Source organism: Leucopleurus acutus (genome assembly GCF_964270905.1).
Source record: "Leucopleurus acutus genome assembly, chromosome: 2".
Lineage (NCBI taxonomy): Eukaryota > Metazoa > Chordata > Mammalia > Artiodactyla > Delphinidae > Leucopleurus > Leucopleurus acutus.
Genome location: NC_139143.1, coordinates 149,013,063 through 149,026,983, shown reverse-complemented (window position 1 = coordinate 149,026,983; position 13,921 = coordinate 149,013,063). Strand labels below are relative to the sequence as shown.

Below are 13,921 nucleotides of genomic sequence, written 5' to 3'. Positions count from 1 at the left end.
GAGGCAGCTCCCACGGAGCCCCCTGTCAAGCCTCAGAGACACTGTGGAGCCTGCCTTTTGTCCTGGAAGGCAGACCAGCCATGAACCACCTGTGCATCTTGGAAGCAGGGCCCTCAGCTTCCCTAAGCCTCCAGTTACTCAATGGTCAGATAAACGTGCTCTACAGCTGAACACAAAGCAGGCCTGGGAGGCAGGAGGCGTGAGGCCCGAGGGCACCCGCACAGCCCAGAGGATGGGAAGGCAGCAAGTGCTGGGATGGCGAGAGGGAGGAAGACGGAGGGAAACGTGGGCAGGGCAGAAGAGAGAGAGCCGGCAAGAGGCAGAGGGAGGAGGGGCAAGCAGGGAAGGGAGGCAGCCCTAGTGCAGGGCTGGGCAGGAGGGAGATGAAAAGGAGCGTCAATGCAGAGAGACAGAGACCTGGGGAGGCGGGGGAGCACAGCGCTCAGGCAGCAGGACAGACCCCGGGAATGACCCTGATGATGCTCCCCCTCCCCTCCCACCTCCCGTGTCCAGGGAAACCGCAGGCTTGGGGTCTGGATGACCGAGCTGATTGCCATGGTGGCCACAGCCCCCTGCCCAAACACACACTCTGGGCTGCACACAGCGCTGCCCTGTATTAGCTGGGCAGCCTTGGGCAAGTGGCTGAACCTGTCCCAGCCTCAGTTTCTTTCTCTCTAAACAGATCCACCCCCCTCCCAAGGTTGCCAGGAGGATGAGTCACAAGTGGGCGTGGCTGGGCTTTGTTCCTCCCGAAGCCAAGCTCAGGACAAAGCACTGGGCTGCCCTTGGGCCCAGACACCTGGGACTGCACCAGCTTTGGCTACTTGGTGGGGTGAGGGAAGAATAGGGCCTGCAGCAAGTCCGGGGAAGGCAGGGCAGCTGTGCAAGGGAACGGGGGGTGCCCTGTCTCGGGCGGGGACGGCTCCTGCTCTCCCTTTCTCTCTCCCTTTCTCTTTCTCTCCCACGGAGACTGGTAGCTCTGTTGCTAGGAGACAAGGAAACCCAGTTATCACCAGCCGCAGCCCTAGACGGGACGCTGGCCTCCATTGTCCCCACCTCCGCCTCTGGGGTGACTGTGACCCTTAAGGAAGATCCGGGACTGTGACTCGCAGGTCCCTGCCAGCCCCACCCCCACCCCCAACCACGTCCCCCCCGCCTCGCCCCCTGTCCTCCACGTGCGGCCCCCACCCCGGCCTTTTGTCTCAGGCGCATTCTGCTGAAGCTCTGCCTCCGGGACCACCGGGTCCTTCCCTGCCCCCGTCTCATCTCCTTTTTAATTTAACAAATGTCATGGAATGACCTGGTGGGTGTAAGTTTGCTTTGAGGATTAGGGCCTGGAAAAGAAATCCCAGAGAGACAAAGCCTGAGTATGGGAGGCGGGGGGCCTGGGGCTCCGCTCTGGCCCTCGCCTCACCCCTGGCTGTCTTCGCTGCCATCAGCCTGCCCAGAGCAGAGGACAGAGCTGGGGTCTCAAAATCCCTGCTGAGTGGCCTTGGGCAAGTCACTCAACCTCTCTGAGCCTCAGTGTCCGCCTCTGCAAAAGTTAGAAAGTGACAGTACCTGCCTCGTGAGGCCGCTGTGGGAATTAGACGAATGAAAGCATACACAGCGCTTAGCACAGTGCCCGCTACATACTGAATGCTCGATACGCACCAGCCGCCATTAGCACTATTAGAATTATGATTAGAGTCCTCAAAAACAAATTAGTGGGGGAGGCTGAGGGGAGGCCTGGAGGATGTGCTCTGGCTACTTCTGGGCAGCAGGGCTCCCAGAACTACAGGAGCAGGGCCCAACCTGCCGGAGGGCTGGGAAGAAAGTCCAGAAACAGGTCACCAGACACCAGCAGCTAGAGGCACCGGACTGTCAGCCCGGAGCTGGCAAGGGCTCAGCACAAAGTGAGTCTGAGGCTGTGCATGACAGATCACCTCACCAGAGCCTCCCAACCTCCCAACCAGGAAGACCTGATGAGTAAACTGAAGCCCAGAGCCAGGTCCCCTCCCCCAGCCTAGGGGCAACACTCACTGCAAGTGGCCTCGGACTCGTCCGAGCCGTCGGGACACTCCTCCTCGCCATCGCACTTCCACCGCTCTCGGATGCAGTGGCCGTCGTCACAGGTGAAGTCGCTGTCCGCACAGGTCTTCTTGGCTGCAGGGCAAGGAGAAGAGCGTGAGGGGCCTGGTGGGCACAGGAGGATTTTCTAGGACATACACTCAGGTGGCTACGGGGTGACCAGACTGTGCTGGTCTGCAAGCTGGACCACGTGACCTCCCATAGCCCCAGGAGGCCACGAGTGCCTCCCTGACCAAGAGGAGTGGACAGGAGAGAAAGGCTTATTCATTCCACACCAGGAAGAGACGGGCAATCCCTGGCCTTGCTCTCCAGGTTCAACAAGGGTGACAGGATTCATCCATCAGGGGAATGCCCATTCCCATCACACCTATCTCTTCCCCCCAAGTCCAGGTCCACTGTCACAGCCTCCAGGAAGCCTTCCCTGATCACATACGGTAGCTGCCCTAGCCCCTTCAGCCAGTTCTCAGTCCCTTTACCTGCCTTTCCTGCTCCCCACAACCAGACTGAAGTCGAGGCTCCTTCTGCAAGCACCAGGGAGCTGGTGATAATAAATTATAAAAGTAAATAATCACCTTGTGGCAAGATTAATGAGGTGTGTTTTGTTCAGAGCGAGGGAAAGAGAATCTGTGGGCAAGACATCCAAATAAGTCTCTGCTCCCAAGGCGCTTATGGCCACACAGGGGGTTGGAGTCCCAGCTCTGCCTCCTTCTATCTGTGTGATCTTGGGGATGTTACTTAAGCTCTGAGCCTCTGTTTTCTTATCTATATAATGGGGAGAAAGAAACAAAGGGCTCCAAGGAGAAGTAACAAGAAGTTATAATGTATGAAGATCAGGCAGCAGAGACCCTGGCACACAGCAGATGCTCAGTAAGTAGCAGCTATTGCTGTTTTTATGGTCTGAGCCTTAATTAGAAGCAAAGGAAATGGGGTGTTCTGTGCCCTCATAGGGGAAGCACACAGCAGGTCGGAGCAGCTGGGAGCAGAACTCCCAGCTGGGAGCAGAACTGGGACAAGAACACAGGGACCAACAGGGTTTACTTTTCTCCCTCCCTGTCCCTCCACTGGCCTGACACTACCCCAGCGCAGGGATTGCATCAGATTCAGCACAGGACCCGACTCAGGGTAGATTTCAGTGCAGGGCATTGAACCCATCGGAAACGTAGCTGTCCAGCCTCTGCTCCCACACCTCCAGGGCCAGGCTCTCCCTCTTCCAGGGAAGCTTCTTCCCAGTGACCAGCCTTGGGTTATGTAAATCCTCCCACAGGCCCTCTGGCCCCCTCTGGAGCCACATGACTGCTCCCCCACTGAGCAGCCTAATAGGGATTTGGGGACAGATGCTAGGCCTCCTGAATCCATTCCATTTCTGCCTTTCTTTTCAATGAAATCCTTGCAGTACATCTGCATTCTAAGCTGAGCTTTCTTCACACTTTCCTTAGAAGAACATCTCTGCCTGTGCAGGGCTGGAAGAAACCAGAGGAATCAGAGTCTACCTACAGATGGGGGCCTGAGACCCAGAGAGAGAAAAGGGCTGGCCCAGGGAAACACAGGAAGGCAGCAGTCAGAACGAGCTCACTTGCCTCCCAGTCCAGGACCCCCAAAAAGCCCTCCCTGAGCCCTGCACTGAGGGGTCCACATGGGTGATAAATACCAATGTGGTATTTGGTAAATCATGGCTTTTGGTAAATCACGGCTTATAGTGCATCAGAAAGGAAGTATACTTATGAACCACGGCACCTGGGGCATTTCCTAATATGAGCACCAGGGCGCCCCTTCCACAAGAAGCTCAGCATTCAAAAAAGAAACATATATTCCAGTGCTTTCTTTTTCCGATTCTAACATTCTCCAAGTGCATCCTGTGTGCCAGTCTCTGTGCCAGGCACTTTACCAGGAAACCCCACGACAAAGGGCCTGTTCTGTCCCTACTTGACATGTGGGGAAATTCAGCTCCAGGGTGTTAAGTTACATGCCCAAGGTCACACCTCGGTGGGAGCAGAGCCACAGTTGGACCTCACAGTCAGACGTCCCTCTTCCCCACCATGGCTCTCCAAACAAAATGCCCAGGGGCATCAGATATGGAAGAAAAGCCCAAGAATAGGTGGGAAGTCCATGGAAGCTTCAGCTCAGTGCTCAGTGAGCTTGTGTCTGTGCCCTGAGCACACGGATGAGAAGTCCGCCCAGCTCGTCAGCACGAGTGCATGACCAGCAAACCCCAGGAGAGCAAGGCAGGCTTGACGAAGAAGGGGATGGAGGGGCTCCATCGCTGGGCCTCGGCCAGCCAGATGCTCGCCACGGACCCTTTCCTCCCTGGCATCCTGGGAGCCTGGGAGTCAGCTTGGCCTCCCACAGTGTGCCAAGTCCTGACAGGCCAGAGCGGCCACAAGCAACATCACAGTCCTGAAGGGCAGCACTGAGGCCAGGAAATGGCAGGCTCGGGTGCACGTCCCATGGTGGTGTTTTGGGGAACAGACCTGTTTCACTGTCATGACCAGTTTGGACATTTTCCACCCTTGCTCTGCCCTGCCGCCTTTCACTCAATATCCCAGTGATTCCTCGTAGCTATTCTGGCAGCTGTTGTTAATCCCATTTTACAGAAGAGGAAATTGAGGCTCAAAGAGGTGAGGGTGGTAGGTGGCAGAAGTGGGATTTCAAGTCCATGTGGCAGTTTCCAAAGCTTGGACTCTTTATACTAAGTCCCTTAGCCACCTCAGCATTATCGGGCAAAAAATGAGGACCCCAGAGAGGCAAATGCAGTTGGACTAGATCCCAGGGGCTGCAGGACAAGGCAATGTGGCGGATCCACCACAGACCAGAGGCACCTGCATGAAGGGCTCCCCTGGAATGTGCCCAGAAATGTGCGGTAAAATAAACCTGGGCCTGTGACAACTTCTGCTTTGCTAATGGACCACCCTGGGGAAACTGAGGCAGCACGGTCAGTTTCAGGCTGGGGACTAGACTAAACCACCTTGGCAGACCCTGTATGAAGTGTAACCACGTGGAAGGATTTGGAAGCAGAGCTGAGCCTGAACCCTGGCACGGCCACCTCCTCTCTGGGTGACCCTGGGCAAGTTCCTTCTCTCTCTGGGCAAGTGAGGATGGTGGCTTTCCCAGGCAGCACTGCCACACAAGGTCAAAAGGCAAAAAGGGATCTGAGCAAGCATCCCAGTGTCAGGTTGTGCAGTGTAAAGAGCCCAACAGCCCCTTGTCAAGAGGCTACATCAGCCCCGTCAAGAGATGAGGGCAGGGCAGTCTTTTGAAGCTGTCAGAGCAAACCATGCCAGCCCCCACTCTCCTGGCCTTGGCAGCCTTGGCTCCAGCTTCCAGGGTGATTCCCAAGCTGGGCTCGAGGCCGTGGCTCTCTATTTCCAGGGATTTATGTCCCTCCATGCCAGTCACCCCTTGGACAATTCCCACCTCTGTGAATCCCTGTACTCCACAGCCCAGGAGCAGTACACAGTCATCCAGGATCCGCGACATCATAATCTGGTGCCATGGCAACAGATGGGCTGCCACAAAGGACTTGGGATTCCTAAGGGCAGTGGGGAGGGGCCAACCCCAGGGCAGAGGGGGAGAGAATGGGAAATCCAGGACAAAAGAAGGGGGAGCTGCTAATTATAACAAGAACGCAGGCCAAGGAAAGTGTCAGGCTGCTCACGGTTGATGGAACTCTGTTCTGCCACTTGTGGGCTGTGTGACCTTTTGCAAGTTACACAACTTCTCTGAGCCTCACTTTCTTCACCTACATTCAGGGATAAAATCTCTGATTCACCACAGAGGGTTGTTGTGAGAAGCAAACAGGCGAAGGATGGTGCAAGGACCTTATGAACTGAAAAGCAGAAAGGTGCAAGTTTGCGGCGTGTGAAGTCAGCAGCTCCAGCCGCTATGTGTGTGACACTGGGCTCGTCAGCCACATGGGCCTGCCTCCCCATCTGGATATGCAAGTGCGGAGCTGACTGAATCTTCAGCCCTCTGTGCCCAGAGTCTATGATCTTGCGAAATTGTTATGATCACTCATCACCTCCCAGCTTCCCCGCCCCCAGAGGCGTCCTGCCCCGAGACAATGTGCGTCCTTCATGCTGTTATTCCCCACCCATGCTCTTCCTGCAGCCCCAGTGCAGACAGGAGGCTTCAAAACAAAGATTAGCCAGGACTGCCAGGTGGAGCTGCTCGGTGTGGCTTCGTCTTGGCAATCACAATGCCCTGTCCTGTCAGAGCCCAGGGCTTCGAAGTCCCCTCTGCGGCTCTCCTGTTCTAGAAGCTGAAGTCAGGCCCGTGGAGAAGGGGCTGCTCCAAGGCACAGCACGTGTTTCTGGGAGGGGCTGTGCCTGAGCCCAGGCATTCTGACCCCCAGTCCCACTCTGTGTGGCACAGCACGTGTCTCTGGGAGGGCTGTACCTGAGCCCAGGTATTCTGACCCCCAGTCCCACTGTGTGGCCAGGAAGCCAGGCGAGGGCCACCCAACCATCCCAGGGGGCAGGGAAGGCTTCCTGGAAGAGGGGACTGTGTTCAAGGAAGAGAGGTCATCCAAGCCGTGGGAGTGAGGAGAGCAGAGAAGGGTGTTCCAGGGAGAGGGATAACAGGCCATGGGGTGTGGAGGAGCCAGCGGAATGGCCGTTTCGGGCTGGGGAGGAGGCAAGTGGCAAGGGACCTGGGAGCTCCACTAGGCCAGGGGCCAACTCGCCCCACCTGGCACCAGGCTGCCCCTCAGAGGCCCAGTGCAGGGACCTGGCTTTCCCTGAGCTCACCTAGGGACTCACCCTGCCCCTGCTAAGCACAGGGCAGCCAACAAAACCCATGGCTCCAAGCTGCCCGGGCCTCCTTCAGGATTTGGCATGTCCATGCACACGGACCATCAGGCCCTGGCAGAGGAAGAGAGAGGCAGAGGGCAGGACAGAGAGCTGCAGGACCGTCCACCCAGAGGTTTGGGTTAAGATTTATTACCTTCCCCTTGAAGATTCATGATGCCCACTGGCCTCCTAAGGGCCCTGAGAGGCCTACGGTAAGGATAGCAGATTGATTTTGTTTCCTCCGGCACTTCCCAAACTTGTTTAGCCAAGGAGTGTCTTTGTTGGATGCCACGTCTATTAATTTCCCAAGAAACAAGTGTCCAATGAACCACACTTCACGAAACACTGCTATAGTGCCAGCCCCTCAGATCAGAAGATGAGGCCCAGAGAAGGGAAGGACTGGCCTATGGTCACACAGCAGAGGCTGGGACCCAATCTCCTGTCTCTGGGCCAGCTCCACCAAGCCATGAAAAACAGGAGAAGGCATTCCCGGAGTACCTGGGGCAAAGTGAAGCTGAGGGGACTCCACTGGGGAGACCCCAGTCCTAAGAGCAGGGACATGTCTAGAGGCAAGCCCAGGATGGGGTCGGGGGGAACGAATACCAGGCCACACGGGACAGGGAGATGCGAGAGATGCAGGCTCTGCCTGCCCTCAGGTTTCTGCAGACAGGTCGTGGGCCCCAGGGAACATTCTTTGAGGGCAGAGCAGAGACCCACAGACAGGTGATTCCAGCTCAACATTGTTTCGGAGCCACCTGGGGCAGGTCCCTTCCCTCCCAGGGCAGTTGAGAGTCTGGCAGAGCAAAGAGGTAAACCCTCACCTTGGAGCCCTGTGCACACAAGGGACTCGTCTGTTCCCACTTCCTCTCTCAGGCTCGGACCAGCACCGAGCGGCCTGGCTCTGGCCCTGCCGCCCAGCCCTAAGGCAGCTGGGCCACTTGTACCCGGGTCGGGGAGATGAAAGAGCTGCTCCCCCCGACGGTTACCCTTCTGCAGAGCTCGCCAGGCCCTGGCGTTGCCAAGACGACCACTGCCAGCAGAACGAAGATCCGGGGTGGGGGCAGGGGCGTGCCAGCCGGCCCCGGCCTACTAACCTGGCAGGCAGATTTAAATGACAGCCCAGGAAGCTACTATTAAACTGTCACCCCAGTCAACGGCACAACAGACCCGGAGTGTTCTCTGGCTGCAGCAACAACACAGCAGGAGCGAGAGGGGGAGGAGCCAGTGGCCCAGAGCAACCTGCATCCCCTCCCGGGGAGCCCGGTCTGCCTGCCTGTTCACCCGCCGGCCAGAGCCACCGTCTCAGGCTGAGGCGGGTCCCGGCCCAGAGCTGCAGCATAGCACCGGGCCTGGAAAACTTTATTTTTAAGCAGAGGGATGCTTTTCCTAAGTGAAACCCCAGCATATAAAATAGAGTAAAATGGAGCTGCACGACTGGAAGCAGGGCGAGAGGGGACCCCATCACTCCCTTAGCAGCCCTGATGGGGCCGCGAAACCCTGGGCTCACAGCCCAGCGGCAGCAGCTCTGGGGTCCAGCAGCACTGGGTTCAAACCCACCCCCAATCCCGCCCCCGACACATGATGGTCCTAAAAACCCTCAGTTTAAAGATCCCGTGAGTCTAATACAACATTTAGAATAGCTTTTGTGGGTTTAAGGTGCTCACTCTCTAAGGACCCAAGTTTTTAAGACTGCACCACCCTGATCCACACACCCTCAGCCTCCTGACGGGACTCCAGGACAGTCACTGCGTGACGCACACGTGTCGACAAGCTGTGGACACCCCCCGACCCATCCTGCAAGGGACTGTGTCCCCGAGTCCACGCTGACAGTCAGACTCGAGGCTCTGGGTGGTGCCAGAAAGGCAACCCGTTCCCACAGTGTCCCGACACCCACGGAGCGCGGTGGGAGGGGCTCAGCTTGCGGCTTTGTGCTGCCCAGCGGGCTCCGGGGCTCAGGCCACCACCATCCATCAGCAGGTGACATCTGAGTCCGCTTTCTCCTCCACCCTCGCATCCCACCTGGGGAGTAAGAGGAAACGAAGCAGCAGATGCTGGCGGGGAGGGGTGGGCATGTGAAGGGCTTCAGGCAGAAGATAAAAGAATGAAGCGGGGGTGGGAGGGTCACTCTTTGGGGAGGGCGCCTTTGCTTTTAAATTGGACACAGCGTCCTCAGCCGGGTGTCCACCTGACTCCACACACCAGCGCCTGCCAACATTTCCGTCATCTCAGCGTCCCCCTCACACAGAGTCTGATGCCAAGCGGGTGCTCAAAGAACACCTATGGTCCCACACCTCTGACAGACCATGTGACTTCCCCCCCCTTGGCCTCAGTTTCCTCAGGTGAACATATCTTTAAGGACCCCCTCCAGCTGGGTCTGTGACTCTATGACACAGGTGGGTTGTGCTTCATGGTGCTGCTCCAGGGGACCACCTGGGGCTTCCCACAGCCAAGTCCCTCTTCCAGGCCCTGGCACATCCCAGCTGCTCTCGGACGCTGCCCGACCTCGGCCCCGCTGTCACCAAGGGAGGTCCAAGCCATCACCGGGATATGTGGGTCTCCCTGTCGCCACAGGGAAGATGCGCGTCTCCGAGGCACAGACGACAAAGGGGTCTTCCTGTCGCAGTGATTTGTGGACAAAGGGGTATTAAGCCAGTGACAGTTGTGAGGGGGTCGGGGGGGAACGGGTGTGGGCGAGAGGTGGATGGGATCAGCAGGGGTCCCCGGCGGGCGCCTGCACAAGGCCCGAGCACCATGCAAGGGGTGCTGCTCGGAGAAGCAGGCAGCAATGGAGAGGACGGCCACTCCCTGACCAACTTCCAGGCTCAGGACTGCCCACTCCGGATATGGGACACCCACTTGGCGCTGGGATTTGAGGTTGCAAGGAAACAGCTAGAGGGAAGCTCACAGTATCCTCAGGGTAGGAGCCTCCAGAAAGCAGAAGGTGTGGCTAGGAAACCCTCCACGACCTCCAGCCAGAGCCCTGCCTGGTTCCCAGCCACACACTGTCCCTCCGCTCAGGTGACAGCACTTGGCTGGCCCCAGTGGGGACTCAGCCTCCTCTGAACTTGGGGACCTTCCTGTCTAACCCCAGTCAGTCACAGCTCCGCCTCCCACGAGCAGACCTCAGAGCCTGCCAAGGACTCCACCTTCCAGGCCTCGTTCTCCCATCACCAGCCCCAGCGGAGAGAGGGACAGCTCTTCTGCAGCTGAGGGAAAGGCTCCAGGTCTCATTCCAGCCGGGCTCTGCCACCAACAAGCTGCGTAACACCGCCAGGCCTCTCTGGGCTCTGTTGCTTCCACCCCGCTGACTTCGAGTGGGAAACCCAGGGCTCCCTGGACAAAACTCTGCAGCGGTGGGCGAGGAGGTCAGGCCAGAGGGGCCTGAGAAGTTGCCTCAGTCAGTAGCCTGCGTCGGGTTCGCTAAGGGAGTAAAAGCCGGGTGGCCAGTCGTTCCTACCCAAGCAGCCAGGTGGCACGAAGCAGTGAATGACGGAGTGATGACCCCCACCTGTCTGGGGGAGGGGCAGCCCCTCCCCACTACCCCCCATAGGCAGTAATGGATGCCGCACCCTCTGACCACAAGGCAGCAGCTGGGAAGCAGCCCCACCTGAGTGGAAAATGCAAACGCTTTCACCAATTAGGCTGGTAGGAGAAACGTTTTGAGAGGAGCCCCACTGGGCTATCCCGGTGATAAATGGGCAGTAACACCCTGTTATTGGGAAATCCATCCCCTGGGGCTGACTGGGCTGCAGCCTCTCTGGGGCACCCTCTCTGGGGCACCCCCCCTGTGCTGGCCCTGGGCTTCTTGCCCAGGAGGCTGGTATGGGCTCTCTGCCACCCTCAGCCCCTTGCCAGCCATCCAGGGGTCCTTGGCCCACTGGGTGCCCAACAGGAGGCCCGAGGGTTAGGGCACTGCTCTGCAAAGTAGTTGAGGCCTGTGTCTGGGAGGCTGCTAGCTTTTATTTGGAAAGAGGTTAAGACCATTTCACTGCAAACAGGGTTGGCACTGGGCTCTCTCCCACCACTGGCCTGGGGACCTGGTTCTACTGTGTGACCTTGTATAAGTCCTCTGCCTTCCCTGTGCCTGGCTCTCTTCCTCCACGACGGGACTGGATTGGACGAGATGACCTCTAAGTTCCTTTTCTTTTTAGTTATGGTGCTAAAAAGAGGTCCAGAGTGAGGCTGGCAAAGGAGGGGATCTGTGGCTCAGTCCACAGGCCCCCCCAATCCACTGCTGTGACTCCAGGTAGGGGGCTGGAAATCCACACTGGAAATCCTCCACTGTCCCGCTGGAGGCCTCTCCATCATCAGAAAGCCACCTTTCCTGGTCCTGCTGGGTTCCCATCTCCCCTAGAATCTGACCAAGTGTCTTAGCAGGGCGCTCAGGAACACTTCAGGCTGTCCCGCTAACTGCTCTCGCCCACCCCTAGCTACCAACGCCTCCACATCCACCCAACGGTCATGGACAAACCGTGGGCTTGCCTACCTGGTGTCCCACTCGTGCAGCTCCACCTGCAGGAGGTGCTTCTTCATCTCTACCTGGCAAAACTCTCCCCACTCCTCAAGGCCAGTTCAAGCATCAGCTGTTGATGGCGTCTGACAACGCCCTCTACCTCCGACAAGGCCCAAAGGAGTGGAGTTCCTGCCTGGGGCCTGCCAGAGCCCAGACACTAGCAAGCTCGAGTCACCACAGGGTACTTATTTTGCTGCCATATTTTTGGCAGGTCAGACCTACCTGGACAGTGCCCGCGGCAAGCCTTCCAGGCTGTGCCCACCCTGGCCGTCAGCGCCGAGGCGAAGCTCTGCAGCTTGGCTGGACATCACTCATCTCCCTGTTGACAGCCTGGGAGGCCCCGGGAGGCTCCACCAGACCAGAGTGGGCTCAGTGAGTCATCCCAAGGCTCCCTGTGGAGCTGGCCTCCGGGAGATGCAAACCTTCCCCTCCCACTGTGGCTGGGCCCTTGGCTATGGGAAAGCCCTTCACAGGGCTATTCCGGGGGCATTCTGCAAACCCAGGCCTGGGTTGTGGCGGGGGAGGTGCCACTGAGTGGCCTGGGCCTCAGAGCCCTGGGCACTACTCCAGGTTGCCCCTGACCGCTGGGGTGACCTTGGACAAGTCCCTTGCCCTCCCCGTGCTTTGGTCTCCTCATCTAGACATCGGAGGAGAAAGGAATCAGGTTTTCCACGTGCACCATTCACAGGCCTGCCTTGGTACTCCTCCAGGTGGAGAGTGGAAGGGACAGACAGAGGGCACTCCCGGCGGGCGGGCAGGGCTACACGCCCCGAGCCGGCGCAGTCAGCACCCGCGTCTAGAAGGGGAGGCAGGTGTGCAGCTGGGCGGCGAGGACGGCAGAGCACGCGCATGGCTCAGGGTGGGTGCTCCATGGAGAGGGGGCAAGGGCCCTACAGCAGGGGCCACAAAGCAGCAGCAGCTCAGACGTGGGGAACGCGGGGCTGTTCTGGGGACAAGGAGAGTCTCTGGCTGGAAACTCAGCGAAGGCCAAAGGAAATCTGGCAGAACTGGGATCCTGAATGAATGCGGTGCTGAGCGGCAGATTCACGACCTCAGCCCCCCGCCCCTCAGTCTGGCTCCTTACAGCAACTCTGTGAGGCAGGGGGCATCACCCCCTTTGAGAGATGAGGAAGCAAAAGCCCTTGAAAGGCAACGGACTGTCCCAAGGTCGCAGAGCTCAAGGCAGGACCAGAACCCAGGGCATCTTATCCCTAATGCTTGACAAGGAAAGCAAAGGATGAGAGGTGGACCTTCCCTCACAGATATTACAGCCAAGCTGAGGAGACAAGAACTCAGACATAACGGCCGGCCGCAACCCAGAACAAGGTAGGATAGTCCTGATCAGAATCGAGGGTGGCGAGGTTGCTGTGTGGCCTCAGACAGTCATCTCCCTCTCCGGGCCTCAGTGCCCCAGCTGAAAACAAGGATGCTGAACTCAGCCCTGGGGAGCTCTCACCAGTGCCGCTCGTCTCTGGGGGTGAGGGGTGCTTGGGGGACAGGGGCGGTGAGCTAGGAGCCTTTTGAGTTGGACCTCAAAGAAGGGGTGATTTTGCACCAATGGGGAAGCAGTGGGGGCTGAGGAAGCCCGCCCTGAGAAATGCCGTTTGATCGAGAAGGAAAAGGTAGATTCTAAAGGCAGATGAAGAAGGCAGTTTCTTGTCTGGCTTCTTGGTGCTTTGGGAAGGAAACAAGGTCCATTCTCTGAAGCCCTTGAACATCCCAGGGGTGGTTCCAGGGGAGAAGCATGAGTGTGTGGGTGGCAACCCCACCCTGCAGCAGATTCTGGGGAGAGATGCCCCTGGGCTCCCTCATCACACTGACCACCTCAGGCTGCTCACGCCTCGTTCAACCCAGCCTGCACGTGGCCGGCAGCTGGGCAAGCAGCAAGCGACAGGGTCCTGGAGCTCACCTGTACAGGTGAGTTAATCTCTCAGAGCCTCAGTTTCCCCGCCTCTAAAATGGGGCTAACAATCAGTAACTACACCCCTTGGGAGGCAAGACTTAAAGGAGACTGTAGAGGTTGAAATTGTAGAGTGAACTGTTCAGCTCACAAAGACGATGGGGCTCTTGTCAATGATCTGGTTTATTTCTTCTTATCACCCCCACCGGCTTTCCTGCTGGGACTTTGGAGGGGAGCTGGGTCGCCTTCCTGCTGGAATGCGAGAGGGCTGGGGGCAAGTGGGCAAGGGGTGTGGCTCAGATGGGAAAAGCTTCTGGGTTCCCAGAGGTGCCGTGGGGTGGCCAGCGCTGACGGGGCACTGTGTGGACGAAGCTCGGAAGGAGCTAAAGGAGCTGCAGGCAGAACACACCTGCGAGGCAGGACCTGGAGGGCCCTCTGGTCCAACCCTCGAATTTCATAAACGGGGCAACTGAGGCCACATTCCCAAAGCAGCCTCGGCAAAGCAATGACACTCCCTCCTGAGACCCAGTCATGGAGCAGAACTGCAGCTTAAGAGGCTCATGGAATCATAAAATAGCCTAGAATCACAGAACAGAATCTCCAATTCCATGAGAGTATCTTAGAATCTTAAAGCGCACGATTTAAAAGTACTTA

General features: G+C 57.9%; 1 protein-coding gene across 9 annotated transcripts in view; it reads right to left on the bottom strand.

Moving 5' to 3' along the window:
- LRP8 (LDL receptor related protein 8) overlaps positions 1-13,921 on the bottom strand; it is a gene marked incomplete at both ends in the record, with an annotated part of 75,958 nt that overhangs the window by 37,248 nt on the left and 24,789 nt on the right. For all 9 annotated transcript variants that reach the window (XM_082832806.1, XM_082832807.1, XM_082832808.1 and 6 more), the window contains one exon: positions 2,023-2,145. In XM_082832806.1, coding sequence (XP_082688932.1) covers positions 2,023-2,145 — 123 coding nt within the window. The remainder of the gene's footprint in view (positions 1-2,022; positions 2,146-13,921) is intronic.